The 17,250-nt window shown below is 46.0% G+C and overlaps 1 protein-coding gene across 2 annotated transcripts in view; it reads right to left on the minus strand.

The window, feature by feature from the left end:
• Nucleotides 1-1,991: 1,991 nt before the first annotated feature.
• Nucleotides 1,992-17,250, minus strand: part of ABTB1 (ankyrin repeat and BTB domain containing 1) — a 28,210-nt gene continuing 12,951 nt past the window's right edge. For both annotated transcript variants that reach the window (XM_075713575.1, XM_075713576.1), the window contains 5 exons: nucleotides 16,828-16,943; nucleotides 11,253-11,351; nucleotides 10,483-10,650; nucleotides 7,236-7,436; nucleotides 1,992-5,407 (listed from right to left, as the gene is read on the minus strand). In XM_075713575.1, the coding sequence (XP_075569690.1) occupies nucleotides 5,201-5,407; nucleotides 7,236-7,436; nucleotides 10,483-10,650; nucleotides 11,253-11,351; nucleotides 16,828-16,943 (791 nt within the window). In that variant the 3' untranslated portion in view covers nucleotides 1,992-5,200. The remainder of the gene's footprint in view (nucleotides 5,408-7,235; nucleotides 7,437-10,482; nucleotides 10,651-11,252; nucleotides 11,352-16,827; nucleotides 16,944-17,250) is intronic.

The raw sequence follows: 17,250 nt of genomic DNA on the forward strand, positions 1-17,250 counted from the left end.
GCGCAAAGCAGAAAAGCTGCAGATCTCACTTTCCAGTCCTGCTCCCTTTCCCCTCAAGCTTGCTCTGAGGAAATCTCTCGCACTCATTTCTCAGAGCTTATTTTGGGAACCGAGCAGCCAGACCCTCGGGACCACAGCCAGCTCTTTGCATGGGTATTGATCCTCTTCCAAGGGTTTCTTTAGTCTCCTGAAATGCCCTTCAAACCTTGTCCCAGACCTGTAGGCTTACAAAGTTAGCCACAGCCAGGAAAAGGGAAAGGCATGTGCATGCCTGCCCCCTTCCCCAGATGCTGACGGCATGTAGCTTGGCTTTGGCCTTAAGGATCTGCATGTCCATAGCTGCACCCAAACATAGCTGCTGTCCCCTAATTAATACTCTCTCCCTCTGCAGCCCTTGCCTTGGTTATTGCCAATAACCCACCTCCAATTTCCAACCTAAAACCCTAGAAACCCTTTGCAACCCTAGAAATGGAGTTCTCTGCCCTTCTCCCTCAGCACTTCAAGGCAGGCAGCAACCCTGCCGGAGCCTGCACCTTTATTCAAAACAGGCCCCAACCCCGACAAATGGTTTGCCAGTGTGGCCTCTCTTAATAAATTTGTTATGTCAAATCAGTTTGAGCTTTGAAGGTAAAACAAAAACCTGCTCTGCCAGCACCCCCGCCCCCTGTGAGCAGAGAAGGCAGCCAAGCCTTCACCAGCCCTGGCTGCTTTGTTCATCCCTGGGAGCTGGGCACAGACGGACGCAATCCAGCTCCCCAGGCTGTGCCGGGCTTTGCCAGGCTGCCCACAGCGAGAGAGAGAAAAAACCTCAGCGTCGCCCTGAGCAGATGAGTCTGTCAACACACACCAACTGCGAGCTGCTCCGTGGGAAGGTGCTATCTCCACAGTTTGACCATGACTACCAACACGAACAGCTCAAGCCTCTTCAAGAACCTCGTCGTTTACTCCAGGCTCTCATAGCACAATGATATTCCTTGTAAGCACTGTTTATCAAGTCCCAAAAGCCTGATTAGCGCTTGAATTTTTCCAAGCCCAGTCCCTCCGTTCAACAGCATTAGTCATTCAGATGCTATTAGTATATTCCCCCCCCCAAAAAAATTGCACATTCCTACACGGAGCCACAGGGAGAGGCTTGGATCCTTGTTCCCTGAATGCCGGTCACACTCTGAAGTCAACAGGGCAGCACACAGGCAGCCCAGTTATTGCCACCAAGACTATTGCAGCTACCCAGACATACAAGAAGCAAAAGAGAAAATAAGCACCTGTGTCCTCAGAGAAGTGAGGAAGGACTGCCTGGACACTTCAGCAGACTTGAGGTTTGGGAGAAAACGCATGCTTCAGAGGCTCCATGAGTGCACTACACAAGTCAGAGTATTTAAGCACAGAGGCTGAGAAATCTCCATCCTTGGATTTAATGGACAGTCAGCAATGACAGAGGCACGGGGTGACAAGAAGAGAGGGAGGGACAACTTACCTGTTGGGGGCTGCCCAGAGCAACTTTCCGAGATGAATGTCGCCTCCCTGTCACCACCACCACACTGACCAAGCCTGCGCCACGGTGCCGCTAATGAAACAGAATAATCTTGGGAGAAAGGAGCCAGTAAAAACAAGTCAGTGCTTTACGCCCATGTTCTGGCAGGACCATACAAACAGGTCACCAAGGGAGGAGAGCAGAGTCGCGCTTTCCTCACTGCTTGGAAGCCAGGCGGTGCAGAGCCAGCCCTTGGCCCGGGTGCAGGAAAATGAGCTGAAGGAGCCCACCGAGTCCTTTCGGAAATAAAGCCACACTGATGTTGTCAGTTGGTAACAGAGAGGCCACAGCAGGAACAGATATAGTGAAATATACTATTTATTGCTGCACACATGCTTATACACTTCTTAAATATATTGTTGCTCTGATAAATTTTACAATCTTCTTAAGTCAACAAGTGGCTAGTAGTAGATAAAAAGGACAGAGGCAACAGAACACAATAAGGACACTGGCAACAGAAGAAAAATCAAAAGGTTTTTATTTTGTGACAAAATTATTTGCAGCAAGAATAAAGTAAATTTAAATCTAAATTTTGACCTGGCTCATTTTAATTAGAGAGCTTGCCTGCATGCTGACCATCTGCTTATGCATGCTTTTTGATAGCCCTATTTCACCAAAAGGGATTGGGGCGGTTAAAGGACCCCAAGTAATTGGACAATCTCACAGCGCTCGCAGATGTGACCACTAAGTGCATGCAGACAGATGAGGCATTTGCTTGGCAGCCCACGTGCAGCCCACGTGGAACTGCGCTACTGGGGAGGCGGATCAAAAGGCCATACTGTCCTCTCCTCCCGCGTATACAACTGCAGCCTCACTTGCTCCACACTTAAGGACACAGGAATGGAATTATTCCAGAGCAGCCATATGGAAAACTCTTCCCAGCACCGCTGCCCCTCCTCTGCCTTCCTTCTGCTTTGCCCCCTACCAGTGTCCATTTTGCTTCAGCAGCTGAGGCATCTGCAGAGAAAAGCATTAGCACATTCCTCGGTAATCCTGTTTCTGCATCTCGTTCAGTACAAGCAGAAAGCAAAGGCCACATTCTGTTCTCTGGTGGCTCCGAGCAAGCCTTGTGCAGGGCTGTCACAATCACGGCTGTGGAAAGCTGACTACCAAGATGTCAGATGCGGAATTTATGCAGGAGGAGCAGAGGGGATGTGATAAACTAAACATCCTGCTTGTATGTTCGGTATCATCTTCAGCCATATAGGGAAGAGAAACACAGGGGAACTTGAACCAGCTGGGTTAAGCTGTCGGTTGTTTCTGTAGCAGGCTTTCATGAGCCTGACACTCCACTGAGCAAGAAAACAGGCAGTTCTGCTTCCACCCTTCTTTCTCCGAAATATATGAGACTTCATATTAAAGCCTTCTCAATAGCTCTTCCCCTCCTCAAGTCCACTGAGGTGCCTTTATCAGTTCAAGTTGTGCTGGGCTCTTTGTGGTCCTGTCAAAGCCACACCAAGCCTAGAGATGGACATGAAGGTACATACCACAAATCACACAAACACACAGCTCCTCTCCATGTCACCACCCCAAACAGAAGCACACTCCTGCTGCTCCCTGCTTCCATACAGCAACACACCCCCGCAGGGACGCATCCTCCTCCCTCACCCTAATAAGGCTGCAGAAAACAAGCCACAAGAACTCCTTGCATTTCCCCACAAGCATTTTGAAACAGACGAATTGAAGCACACCCTGCTTGAATAGCCCTGCAGCCACCATTCCCTGCCCCAAACAGACTTGTTCTGCAAGAGAAACCAGTTAAACACAGATGACAAAGCGCACAGCGTCTGGGGTCCAGTTAAGTCAGTGCACCTCATTCCTGCCCCACCAGCTCTGCCCCCAGCTTGTTAGTGCAACTCAATCCTGACACGTGATTTTGCCTAAGTCCAGCTTCTCTTGAGTACAGCGGCCAAACCCCAGTGCCCCTTCCCCACTGCAACCAAACACAGCCTGCCTAGCGCAAGTGGCGCCCAAAGCGGGCCCACATACATGCAAACAGCTTCAATGCATGCCAGATACAGGCAGATGTTCTGAACGGGGGCAGCGAAGCTGTGCTTCTCACATGGTGTGCGAGTATCAGTCTCTTACCTGGTGAGATCAGCAAAGAAGAAAAACCCATGCTCCCAGTACATCCACACCTGAAGCAAGTTCCTGCCAAATGCTGGATCTCCAAATCCTTTCCTTATCCATGTGAAACACCACTACCATTACAGAAAACAACACCCTGAAGCTGCGGGGATCCGTGCCCAGTTCCCATCTCAAACACTAAAAGCACACCTGACACAGATTATTTCAAGGTCTTGCCTCACAAAGTGACCAAAATGACAATATGCATTAGTAATGGTAGCCCACTGCCTGTGCAAGATTCTGTGTGTGCTTCATACAATGCCTCTTCTCCCTCCCAACTCACAGCATGGCAAAGTATGCCTGGCCTGTGCCTCAGAGACCCAAGGCTCTCATAAGATGCCATTCTGGAGATGAACAGCTCTCAGCGCAGCCTATTTGGCAAGGCAAGCTTTATGCAGGGGTGTCGCCTGCTGATTGGTGCTAAAGAGAAAGAACATCATTACCCTCATTAGGAGTCCAGGAAGACAACACGAGATAACACAACCCACTGCCGAACACAGATTCAAAAACATTCAGTAGTGCAAACAGTGAATTTCCTGGAGAACAATGAAGCTACAGGGCTCAAGGCTGAGCAAAGCCAGAAGGTTGACAAGTGGGACAGCTACCCTGCCAGAGACCCAAAAGGCCCCTTTTCCTTTTAAAAAAGATTTCCAGTGACCCCTCTTTCCCTGACCCACCAAGCAAGTCAGTTTTGCTCTACCACAATGGACAACAAGAAAGGGAAAAGTGCTGTTCCCCAAGAAGAAGGTGTTTCCTTACACTGTTAGAAAGAAAAGGGGTGCTCTCCCTTTTTTATGCATCGAAAGCTACTGCTTTCTAAGAACAGGATTCTGGTCTCTACTGTATTCCCAAAGATGTTTGTTCAGAAAGCAAAGCTTTTAAATTCTGAGCACTTCAAAGCAATGAAAAGCTAGGGAAGACCTGGAAATCACTTTCTTTTTTTCATCTAAGAACTAGAACAGCAGGTGAAGACAGTGCCTTCCACATAGCCAAGTACTCCTGTGTCACTGTTAGGGAAGCACTGCCCTCCTTTGCCAATCTTATAATGCTGACAGTGAAAGAAAGGCCACCTCCTTTCCAATGTACTTATTTTAAGAGTTTAATCCAGTTTTCTTCCTCTGCTACTGGCAATTCAACAAATACCCTGGCATGAACCAGTTTCAGAGGTGTGTTGTTGGGCAACAGAACAGGATGGCTCCTAACACCAGGCAGTAGCAAGTCCCCCAGAACAGCTCCCTTACCACCCCCAACAGCTTGCAGTCTCCTACCCACATTGTACTGTACAAAGCGGCAGCTACTGATTTGGGCTGAGCTTTGGGAGCTACTTCTGAAAGGAGAAACAAAAAACAAAATAAAACCAAACAAACCAGACATGCAAATGTCCAGACATTAATAAATTAAAAAGAAACCATGCCTGAAAGTAGATGGGAAGGAGGACAAAAGGAGGGGAAGAGAGACATTCAGAGACTCAGATGTTCTTGCACTCCAAGCCAACCCACTGGGGGTTACGCAGGCTGCTATGACAGGCAGGGTTTGCACACATCAGCACTCAAGCCCTATAGTGGCCAGGAGGTTCTCCAGAGCTTCGAGTTTCTGGTTGGCTTCCTCGATGGCACTGTAAGTCTGTACGTTGCTGGTGATGTGGAAGCGGATGTCATCAACCAGAGGAATGGAGTCAGTCTCCTGCCGTTCCTCCACAGCCTCTGCATTCTCCTTCACAGCAGCTACAAACTCCTCCAACTCCACCAGCTGGACAGGGTGGAAAAGAGAACCGTTAGGAAAACAAGAGGACAGGTAAAGGGATGCAAGCGTTTGAGATAATGGGCTCAGCCACTGTTGAGGGATTCCTCAGAAGAAAAAGGGAATGCTAAGGGTACATGGAGACCCAAATCTTCCTATGTCTCCTACAGACACCACTCGGAGATCCTGCCATTCATCCTAAGGAGGCAGTAATACTCCAACAATAAATGGTCAGAACTGTAAGCAATCTGCACCTCAAACAGCTCACTGTAATACCAATTAACTAAGCATCCATAGTTCTGGTATTGGGGCACTTGAATATACACCATATTCCCTCCAGAAAGGCTCCTCAGCAGGAACCAGGAGATGCTGCCAGACACTTTTGGAAAATGTCTTCTTTCAACAGGCAAGACAGAGGGTGCTTGTGCCCAGTTCAGAACCAGGAGCCACAGATGACTCTGTTCCCACCATGGCTCTCAGCCCCACCACCAACAGCTGACCAGCAGATCACAGCAAGGCAGCTGCTCTGTTCTGCACCCAACCTGACAGAATCAGGTCACCCATGAATAATTTTGCGTCAAGTTCCCCAGGAACATGTGGTGTGCTGAAGGGTGAGAGGCAGCTTCCGTCTGTCTATGCGACCAAACTGCGCCTGGGCACGGCAGGTTGCTGAGCCCTGCTTTATGCTACACACACTGCCAAAAATCTCTCCCCGTTGCCATCATCAGTGCATCTCTACAAGATGCTGGCAGCTGCTGATGTTTGAACAGCTGGGGTGGCTCCATTTCTGTGAACACCCTCAGGAAGGCACATTGCCAGTGCTGGGTCCAAGGACTCCCACTCAGGTAGAGAAGGGTAATGCAAGGGGAACACACAAGTAAAGCCCTAGCTTGCCCGATCACTACTTGGGATATTCATTCAGCTTTCAAACCAAATCCCTTTTTCAGAATCCAGAATCTGAGTGCATGCTGATGTGTCTATCATCCTCAAGCCATACACTGAACAAAATAACAGCCCCAGAATCATTTCCTTCACTGTTTTCACAGGCCAAAAAGAATTTCACACCTTTCAAGCTGCAGGTGACAATGTTACATTCCCATGTGAACTGTACAAGCAATTTATAAAGATCTGTCTTGGGATAAGAACACCGCACAGATTCCAGTTTATCCTTCCGTATGGCAACTTTCTCCATGAGTCCTGAAACTTCAAGCTAATATCACTCAGCATTACACTTAAATGGAGCCCCATAAAGAAAACTTCAGCGTTAGATTCATTACTTCTGGCTGTTCAACGGACAAATTTCCCCTGTGGAAACCCCTACTGTTAGATTTGTCATCCTGGAGGAGAGTAGAGATCACATTGATTACTCCTTTCTATAGCATTATACCAGGAAGAACATTGAAAAACATTTCATGCCCAGAGCTTCCCTGCACACCCTACTGGGTTCTCCAGGCTGCAGCTGGTGTATTCAGGCAACACCGTTGTTGCTCTGGGCATGGTGCCTGAAAGCTTGGTGGAAGGCACCTGCTCATGGCACTTGCAGAACTTTTTGGGCAGGTTTTCCACCCCACAGTCCACAGGGACGTGCTAGACAGCCACCAGCATTTGGCTTACTGCAGTGACATCAGGTACTGCCACACTCCTCATCCTCTGTCCTAACTCACCATGTGCTTTGCTACTTAACTGCTGCTCATTTGCAGGAAACACATCATACCAGAGAGGGCAACCCTTTATTACAGACTGAAGTGGAACTATTAAATCTGTTGTATCTATGGCTCACTGTTCAGTTAGATTTATGGGCACATGCGGTAAGTGCAGTGGGGAGTCTTTCTGCTACCTTCTCGATGATCTTTGCCATGTACTCCGTACACTGGTCCTCCAGCCGGGTCAGCTGGAACAGCTTTGCAATCCTCCAGATGCTGATAATGTTGTCCTCATCAAGGATCTGAGCCAAGGTCCTGCCACAAAGGCGCTTGAGCCCAGGCAGCAGGTACATGTCTGCCACGCACAGCACGTCATAGGCGTTTTCCGGGGACAGCTGGCAATGAAAAGAGGGGAATTACTACTGTACAGTCCTACCCACTTCATTTGTCTCTGGCAAACTGCCGCCTTCTTTTCTGTCTTAGCAGAGATTCCCTAAAATGTTGTTTGGTCCATTACCGGGCAAGCGTTAACAGTACTACGGAGAGACAGGAGCTCAATCTTTCAGGGCTAGGTCTTCCACTTGGTTACCACAGAGGAGTTTAAAATGCTGCAGAGGCAGCTTGCTCAGCACAAAGCAAGAAGCTTGCCATGCTGCAGCTAACCCCTCTAGCTCAGCACAAAGCAATGCTGAAACACTGAAGTACAGCTGAAAGCTGGCTGGTAAGAAATGTTCATTGTGGCAGTGGAAGGAGGTAGCTTTTACCAGAGGTACCAAAAAGCCCTTCAAAGAGACAAATGGAACAGGCTGGCAGAATAGAGCACCTTGTCCCCACTAGGACTTCTCCTCCCATTTTGTACTGCTGGACTTGCATTTTGTAAAAAACGTGTAAAATTCTCTCAAGCTCCTTCCTCAAACTGGCTCTGCTCACTGAGCCAGCACAACCTCCCTGGCACAGGGATACATCCAAGGACAGAAAATTGCACCCCAAGTAGACTACAGGTGAGGCCCAGCTAGGTAAGGAACAGACTCTGCACATCAAATACTACTGGAGCTTTAACAGGCATTCCAACTGAACTAAATTAATGCACCAGATGCTCAAGCTTACACTGTTGTGAATAGCCTTTAACGTTTTCAGTCTCTTGAGCTAGAGAACCACCCTCCCATTTCCCTCTTGAGTACTTTTGCTCTTTACTAGTGATCTGAGGATAAAAAATGCTGTAGATAATGCTGGAGACACCACCTCCAGCTTCACTCAGTCTCTTCCCCCTGGCTGGGCAAATCCTATTTTAGTCAGCCATCTGCGTCACTAACCTGGAACTAGAGCCTCTCTCTGCACAGTTCTGTTCCTGCTAACGTGACGTGCAAAGAGCGCAGTTACCCACATCCATTTTAACAGCAAATCTGCAGGATGCAGCATACCCTGGCTGTGGAGGAGTTGAGATCACTTGCACCTAGAGACCAAGCCACACTGGTCTGGATTGAGGAATGGTAACTCTGGTGCAGCGTGGTCCACTGCGCTGATAACTGGTCAGCAGCAAAAACACTGCTGTCCACATCTACACATGTGGTTGCTCACTCTGACAACTGTGAACTGACTATTTCTTCCCCTACAGCTGTCCACACCACTGTTTGGAGAGACTACTCACAGCAAATATCTCAGCTGTATAACACCCTGCAACAGCTGTGCAGAAGGATGCAAGATGTATTAGAGGCATGGCATGAATGCCATAGTGCCACAGTGGTGTAACAAAGCTCTTGGGGTTACTAATCAAGCACTGCTTTGTCCTGTCATAAGCTCCAGGAACCTCACGAGTTGGAGGCATTTGAGTCAGTCCTATTGATGGCAGCAGCTCCCAACTGCTTGATCAAGGACAAATCTGGCAAATGTTCTTCCAAAACTCTCCTTGAGCCCACACAAATATTCTGATCAGCAACTTCTCTTTCTGCCTGAAACCTTTTCTGTCCTCTGCACACACTCTTCCCACCAACTGCAAGCATTGTCACTACTACCTGGCAGAGAGACATATACATCCTTTGGAAAAAAGAAATGTGGAATTGGGAGTGCTGACATTCAGCTGGAGAAACCCAGGGCAGGGAAAACACTCTGTATATAAGTGTGGAACTTGAGCTATATTCCTGTTTTCCTGACTGTTCTTCCTGGTAGTTTTTCATGACAGATGAACTCTCTGCAGAAGCTCGTATCTTGGCTGCTCAGTTTGAAATCCAAGCTAGTTTCTGTGATGGCACCATTCTGCACAGAAGACATATGAGCAAGACCCTTTCAACTCCTACACATTGTTGTTGGTCTGTCCTCCTGCTCCAAGTCCAGACAGGGCAGCTGAGACACCCCTTGGAAAGGAATGGCTGCTTGGGAAACATTCTTCCTGTAAGCCACCACGAGGAGGGCATGCAGACTGGAGAGGTGCAAGGGAACAGGGTCACACTGCAGTGCAGTCCCAAGGTTTGGAGGGTCTTCACAAACCCAACATGCTCCTTTCAGCACATGGCTGAGGGAAGAGTGCAGGCAAGTGAACCATCTGCTCTCTGGCATACCAGTGGCAATCCTGCCCTTGCTGTCTGCTAAATAGATCTCTCCCTACCGCATGTTCCCTGCTGCTACCCGGAGGTGAACATATCAGCAGAAACAAGGTCACAGCTGCATGCGCTCTCTGTATGTGGCACGTAACCCAGAGCGCAAATACTGCTTGGGAGAAGTGACACTGGCAGGTGCAGCAGCGTCTCTAATCATTGCCCTAATGCCCGAACGTATTCTGGTATCTTGTAGCTAGACCTGCTGAAAGCATTTGCCACAAAACCAAAGCAGGAAGCTGCTTAAACGCTGAGATTTGCTGCACCTTCCCTTAGGCTGAAAACTAGGTGGGTTAGGGCCATTTTGTTACTGCTTGCAATACTGAGCACAGCAAGGCATTGGTCTCCCAGTGGAACCTTTGCCCACCAAATTGCCACCCCAGCAATAAAAGCGGAAATAATGACTTGCTACAAATGGAAAAGCGGGCTATGATGCCAAGAGTAAATAAGCAGAATCTCTCAACCTTTCCACACCTCCAAATGTGTCCAATCTGCCATCTACTGGCAGTTGCTCACCTTATCCTTCCACAGAGCCCAAGAGGGAACTGTACAAAGCCCTGCATTTATCACGCCAACATACAATGTGCAACCTAATTTCCAAATTTTTGTTATGGGATGAAAGACTAGGGATTTGCTTCCTGAATGTCATGCACATAAACTAGATGCCTGCCTGGCTAACAGCAAGTCCCAGTACATGGGGTCCCGAGACAGAAGTGAGGCAAGCAGAGTAGGGCAGTGGGATTGAAGAAACCACATGCACACACCGCCTCCAGATGCTGTAGGAAAACACAGCAGTGAACACCTCCAGGATTAACCAGCACAGGAGGAAAGACTCCATGGCTGGCCTCACCTCTGTATCATCACTGTAGATGTAGTAGAGGACCCGGATGAAGATGTCTTCCGAGATGCTGTGGAGAGTCACCACAGGGATGCTGGGCTGTGTCTGCAGCTCCTCACTCTCACTGAAATGGTCTTCAAGAAGGGCTTTGAAATAATCACTGCGACCACAGAAAAATGCCTGGAGAGGGAAGAAAGACCAGAACACTAGCATCTTTCTCAATGTACCAAGTCAAACAGCACTACCAACCAGCTGTCAGAGCAGCTCAAAGATATTTCCGAAGTTTAGACTCTAACTCTGATTCTCCCTATGTTTTGAAGCTGCATCTCCAACATTTTTCCATACCTTATTTCTATCCATGCCTACCATCAGAACCAAAAAAACAATTTGTAAACTGAAGAGACTCAAAAGTAGCATGACATTAGGCAGGAGTTTGAGTTCAGGTTGGATCTCAAAATCCATTCTCACTGTTGTTTACTTGCAGATCAAACACTCCCCTCTCCAGACACTGAGCTCACAAGTCAGCAGTAGGAGATTTTGCAGCTGTGAATGTTGTAGCTGAATCCATAAATTTATCTCCTCACCTCTGCAAGAAAGGCAGGGTTTGCTGTTTTGTTAAATGCTTTAAATATAGTTTCCAGCTGCAATAAGACTTTTGGTTTCCAGCTGATGAGGCAATGCTGCTTCTGCAGAGCGTATCCAGCACTGGGTGAGTGGAGGAGACAGGTGGACTAGACTCATGGCAAAAAGGGAGGAGAATGAAGTATAGCACAAGCACATACCTTATGGCACAAAAAGTTGTAATCTGCCACCCGGAAACACACATCGGGACAACTATTAAAGTTGTCAGTGCTGTCAAACGGCAGCTCCCCAAAACCAACCTAGGAAGAGAAACCAGAAAACCCTACCTTTAACATACACGCTTTAAACATGCTTAGGGTCCAAAGGTTGGACTTCTTGGTCTTCCCAGAAGCAACCATCCATCCGTTCCCTCACCACAGTGCAGAGCACCAGAGATGCTCTCAACACAGATTTCAATGTGAGGAACTGGAGTCCTTGCACTCCTGATAGAGATACCGCTGGTACAAGTTACAGCTGCCTCCCTTACCCATGGAAACTCTCTGACACTCCATACACCTCTGGAAAGCATTTCTGTGCCACCTAACAAGGCAGATAACCAAGTGGAGGTGAAGTTTACTTTATATAGTGGGTATTATAAGCATACTAGAGCTTAGGACTAGCCCTATACATTACTACATCTAGCTGTACATCTACACAGTAAAGATTACATAGATGTATACACCAGTTTGAAATGCTTTGGCTACAATTACTGCCTCACTTGAATAATCCAACATTTCTAAAGCACATTTTAAATTTCTCATTTGATTTGCAGCCAAAGATAGTGTTGTTGCAGTATTAATACTCTAGTGAATTATTTTAACACCAACACACCTCCTCCCAGTCCCACATGCCAACAAAGACAGCACACACACACACAAAAAAAAAATCTGTTGGCCTTATGTTATTTTAAAGTGACACTTCCAAATATTTTCACTTTCACCTTAACCTATATACAGGGTAATTCAATTGTAGAAAAAAGTTTATATTCAGTCATGTAACCAAGACAATTAATCTCAAGACACAAAAGTTTCCCCTGGTTCTTGCTTTCCAAACACATGCCCCTGAGCTGCCTGAGCCAAGGAGCTTATTACCACTGCCTCTCATCCAGGAAAGTTACATCCCAAGTTTGCACCTGGGAAAACCCTGGGCTGACCATGAAGATCAGTCTCCCAATCGCAGACTACCTCAGCACCATTTCCAACACGCCTGCCTCCATCCTAACTGAAAGCAACTGACTTTCAGCTTTACTGAAGAGCCAGATGACTCCTCCCAAACTAAACAAAGACACAGCCTGCAATACACCGAGCTGATGCTCAGCCAAGCTCAGTTCGCATGCAGTGGGGTTTCTCTCACAAAACAGGTTCTAGGATATGGCAAGACACCAAGCTGGCAAAAGCTCATACCACCATGGCAATCTGGACCTATTTGCCAGGCTCTTTGTCTGTCCACAGTAACATTTGGCAGCTTCTGGTTCCTAATCACTGGAGCGTAAGTCCAGTGACATTCAAGTTGTGTGCATGGCTGTCACAGTAATGCTGCCTCTCCATAGCACCTCTCCCCTGTCAATCCTTCCCCATCGGGGAACTCCTCTCCCAGAGGAGATGCAGCAATTCAAGGAACAGTCCCGACCTGATCTATTACCTGCTTTTTATACAGCTGTAACACAATGAGCAAGCACCTCCAGCATCAAAGATGAGATCAAATTTTCCCAGTTGTAGATTCCCCAGGCTGCTATTTTGCCATTATCTGTGTCTCATGTTTCAAGGCAATGAACAAGCAGTGGTATAGGATCTGCAGCCAAGCTCTCTGTGGCATCCCATTACAAATGCTAGTAGTCATGATTCAACTGCCCACTCTGTTTCCCCTCCCTATGCCCACAGTTTCCATGTCTTCTCCTAGAAATTCTGACATGACTTTCAGGCACATTACAGATAAAACAAACCTAGGAACAGGCTTTGATAAGATGCCACTCTTTGTAGTACAAGAATTTTAATTGAGACACAAACTCCACTTCTCCTACATGCATCCCTTCTTAGCTCCCCTTTCATTATCCAAAAGTAAATCTTCAAAAGGAATCCATCCCTCTGGAATGGACATGGGAGTTTTACTTGTCTCAGAGTTTGTCTCCTGAATTACAAACTCCTCCGGGCTCAATTTCCTGCTTCTAGCCTTGCCTGGTCCCCACTCTGATGCTCAGGTTTACAAGGTCATTTCCAATTCCTACTACAAAAGCAGGTTCATGTCTTTGTCTCTCCTATTCAGCATGAAGTGGCTTTGCAGAATTTTCCCTTTTACTCCCCTTTTAAGTCTCTATTACTTCTACTCTCCTCCCTTGTCACGCTTGAAGAATTTCATCTCCCTTTCAGGGTCTCCCTGCAGAAAACTGGCTTATTCCTCCCACCCCCCAATTCAGGCAACCTCCTTAGCATACCCCTGTGCAGACGCAAGCACAGCTGCCAAAGTTAAGTATGTTGCCCAGGAAGCACGAAACAGTCTAGCCTACAAGGTGCAAACACATTCACAATAACTCATTCACCATAAAGAAATATTCTCAACACTACTATAGCGTAAGACTGCTTGAACATTCACAGGATCTTCTAGCCATCACACGTGGAGGACCACATCTTTGCTGCTACCCATTTGCTATTAGCACTTAAATAGAAATGTTGCTGGAGGCAAAACCACACAAAACAAATCAGTGGCAGCAACTTGTACCTTAGCCAGATTATCTCAGCAAGAAAAGTGTAAATAAATTACAACACAAAATACCGGGGTTAGTGATCCAAGTGAAGATTACCAGCCCATAACCAGATGCAAGTGGATTGGATAAAAAAAAAAAAAAAAAAAAAAAAAATTTGGAAGCATGTTGTAAATAGTTCAGTTAATCTGCCTCTGCCAAATGGGCAAAGCAAAGCACAGGAATAACTGCCATGGACAACCGCACTACACAGGTGTGGAGACAGACCAGATGGAACCCATCTACTTGTTTAACTGTCCTTTCTATGCATTACAAGATCTAGCTTTACCCCAAAAGTGACTAATGGTCACATTTTTTTGCAGCCACACCAGATGTCAATACAGATGGAGAGAACAGTATTTGTTTCATGGCAAACTCTGATCCTTTTAAGTCTGATTTCATTTTGGCTTGGAAAATAAGACTTCCGTTAAAAGGTAATGAAAAAACAGCTACAAGGAAATGATGTGCCTACAGTCTCATATACTGGAAGCCCTGGAGTGTCTAACTCAGAGGTCACCTGGCAGACACGAGATGAAGAGCTAGGCAGACAGACAGTGGAAAGCCACATATTTTTTGACAGTTGCCTGGCTTTTGATGGTATTTTACTTAAATCTGTCACTGCTAAATTTTATTGCAACAAACCAAAGCAGCAGCTGCTGTGGTCAGAAAAATTCTGGCCATTACTAGTTTAAAACAAAATAGAGACCACAACCACACTTTTAAAAACAAACACTGAAAGAGAAAAGGCTTAAGTACAAACAGGAATGAGAAACAAGGTACCAAAATTAAAAACACGTTTAAGACTTCAAAGAATAGATTGTTCTCACTCCAAAACTAATAATGAACTGTGATTGGATAGCAAATGTTAATTATTATTTTAGTCATATTACTGAACTATGAAATTGGGATGCATAGTTTTCCACATCATTCAAGTGTCGAAGACATTACATGCAAATTATTTGTTTATAGTGAAACAAAGTTGTATACATCCCCATTTCATGTAATATGGCATTACACAACATGCAGCAACTCAGAATGTCTCTTGCCAAATGCTAGAAATGCTGGCTTTTATCCAGAAGCTGAATACCTATTTTGTTCTGCATAGGCTGTAAAAAACCATGTTTCTCTTGAGAACACGGATGTTTGTACGTGACTATTCAGTTATCTCTGACATTTTAGGTTACATAGTTTGTATACTATTTATTCCTTGTATGGCATCAAACTCTGTAAGAATGAGGACGTGCGATTCCTCTGTCCCAGAACAAAGGTGCCTAATTCACAGAATTTAACAATTTGCAGACGTTAGGATGATATAAATGGCAGTAGGATGAAGAGCTTTGCTTATACAGTCTTCGTAAGTTAACAATAACAAAAAAAAAGACCTAGAGAGAGAAAAACTGGAATCTTTTAGAATTTATCAGGCTTAAACAAAGCACCCACATTTGCACATGGCATACAAATTCTCTAGTGAACAGGCATGTGCCCATGCCCTCTTCACCTTCACAGCCATAACAAGTCTAATGCCGCTGTAATTGCCTTTGTTCTGATCTATGAACATAGCAAGAAAACCACAGCTCACAGAGACATTCACAGTGCTGTCAGATAAATTATACTATTCCAAGTTCCGTATTTTCCTTCCAACTCCTATTCTGCATGAAAGAATTAGAAGGGAAGTGTTTCTAACCCTTGAAAAGAAAAGGTTAACCCGACAGGAGCGTGCCATCAAGGTCTGGGAACAAGCAGTCAAACAGCAAGCACTCTTTTTATTTGTGAAGTGACTTAAAATTTATGTAAATCACACTGTTTTTTTGGAGCCCATGATCCTTTTTTTAATTCTCGGGGAGGTAAATCTGAGGCTTACTTATAGTGACACCTCCCTTTAAAGCCTGCAAACACACAGAAAAGCATAGTGAAAGCCACAAATAAATGCAGAGTTATTTGGGGGAGGCAGGTTACATAGGAAAGATTTCTGCATTAGTAGATGGAAACTTGATGGAGAACTCCCTCTATAAAGTGCTCAGTATTCAGAGAAATATGTCTGCCAAAAGCCAGCACAAAACAAGCTGGCTTATTACAGGTAAGAAACCTTATCCATGCACATGCACACACACATGCTGTCTGCACCAGGCAGGTCTATTTGGCAGGGGACAAAAAGAAAAAAGGCAATAAACTTTGCTGCATCACTCAGTCATACAACCTCTGGGCACAGCAGCCACCTAAAATGAATTCATGTTGTTAAATTCAGTGGTTGGTATGACAGAGAGGAAAAACAGGACAGACATAAGAGCAAAGCGAATCTGCTGATATTACAGAAAACAACAGACGCAGGGAGAATGAAGACCACTAATATTTATCCTGTTCTCCTGCAACTGGGAGCAAAGCTCCACATACATGAGCCTAAATAATAATGATGGTATTTTAACACAGTGATCATCCACCTGTGGTCTGTGGGCTATTTCTAAGGGTCAACAAGATGTAGTTATGAAAAGCAAATTTATTGCCAGTCAAGTTAAATTCACTTCAGAGGGACTCACATTTCTGCTGGAAATATTTTCAGGGTTTGAAAGCACCTCTCCACTGCAGGGTGTCAGTTCCTAGCAAGCAAGCCCAGCAAGCCATCTTCCATCTATATGTCCCTTCGGGTACCAACGCCTGCTGATAAAACATTTCTGATTCTCAAGAAGGATGGCAGAGAGAAGGAAAAAGAGCTGGGGGCCACCTCTTGTCCCATTGTCCTCAATGGGGAAATCCCCACCAACCACATGGCAAGTGTTTTGTTTACAGAGATGCCTGCTGGGGGAAAAAATCCAAGGGAAAGGACCAGCACTGAAAACCTCATTAAACAACTTTACAGCACTTCCAAGCAATAAAAGGCATTCAGCATTTGAAGCACCAGCAAACAAGGAAGCACTAAACTCCAATGGAGAAAATGCAGCTGAACACATGTGAACACATATCACAGCCCCACAGAGACCAGAAGTAGTACAAATGCTCCCTACCCGCAGTTCGGCTGGCAGGGCGCAGTCTGCTAGGAGGGCCAGATCTTCCTGCAGCCGGCAGTTACCTGTGGGCTCAATCGTCAGCACTTTCACACAGGTCCCTGGCTTGGAAGAAACTGGAAGAAGCAGAAAACAAAAAAGCAGATATGCCTAAATTCCTCTACAAACATTCTCTCCCACTTAGAGAAAAGACAGACACTCCAGGAAAAAAAAAAGTGTTATTGCTGTTTAGCTTTTACTGCAAAACACATGTGCTTCCTCTGCATACATGCATACAGCACCCCTCAATACAGCTGGTGAGCAGGGCTGGAAGGGGATGCATGTATTGTTGTCTCTCCTCAAACCTCCAATTAATTCCTTGCACTGGAATATAAACTATGGCAAACACAAAGTTGCCACAGGCATACTTCAAGCCCAACTTGC

Source organism: Pelecanus crispus, chromosome 7, assembly GCF_030463565.1.
Source record: "Pelecanus crispus isolate bPelCri1 chromosome 7, bPelCri1.pri, whole genome shotgun sequence".
In the NCBI taxonomy this organism is placed as follows: domain Eukaryota; kingdom Metazoa; phylum Chordata; class Aves; order Pelecaniformes; family Pelecanidae; genus Pelecanus; species Pelecanus crispus.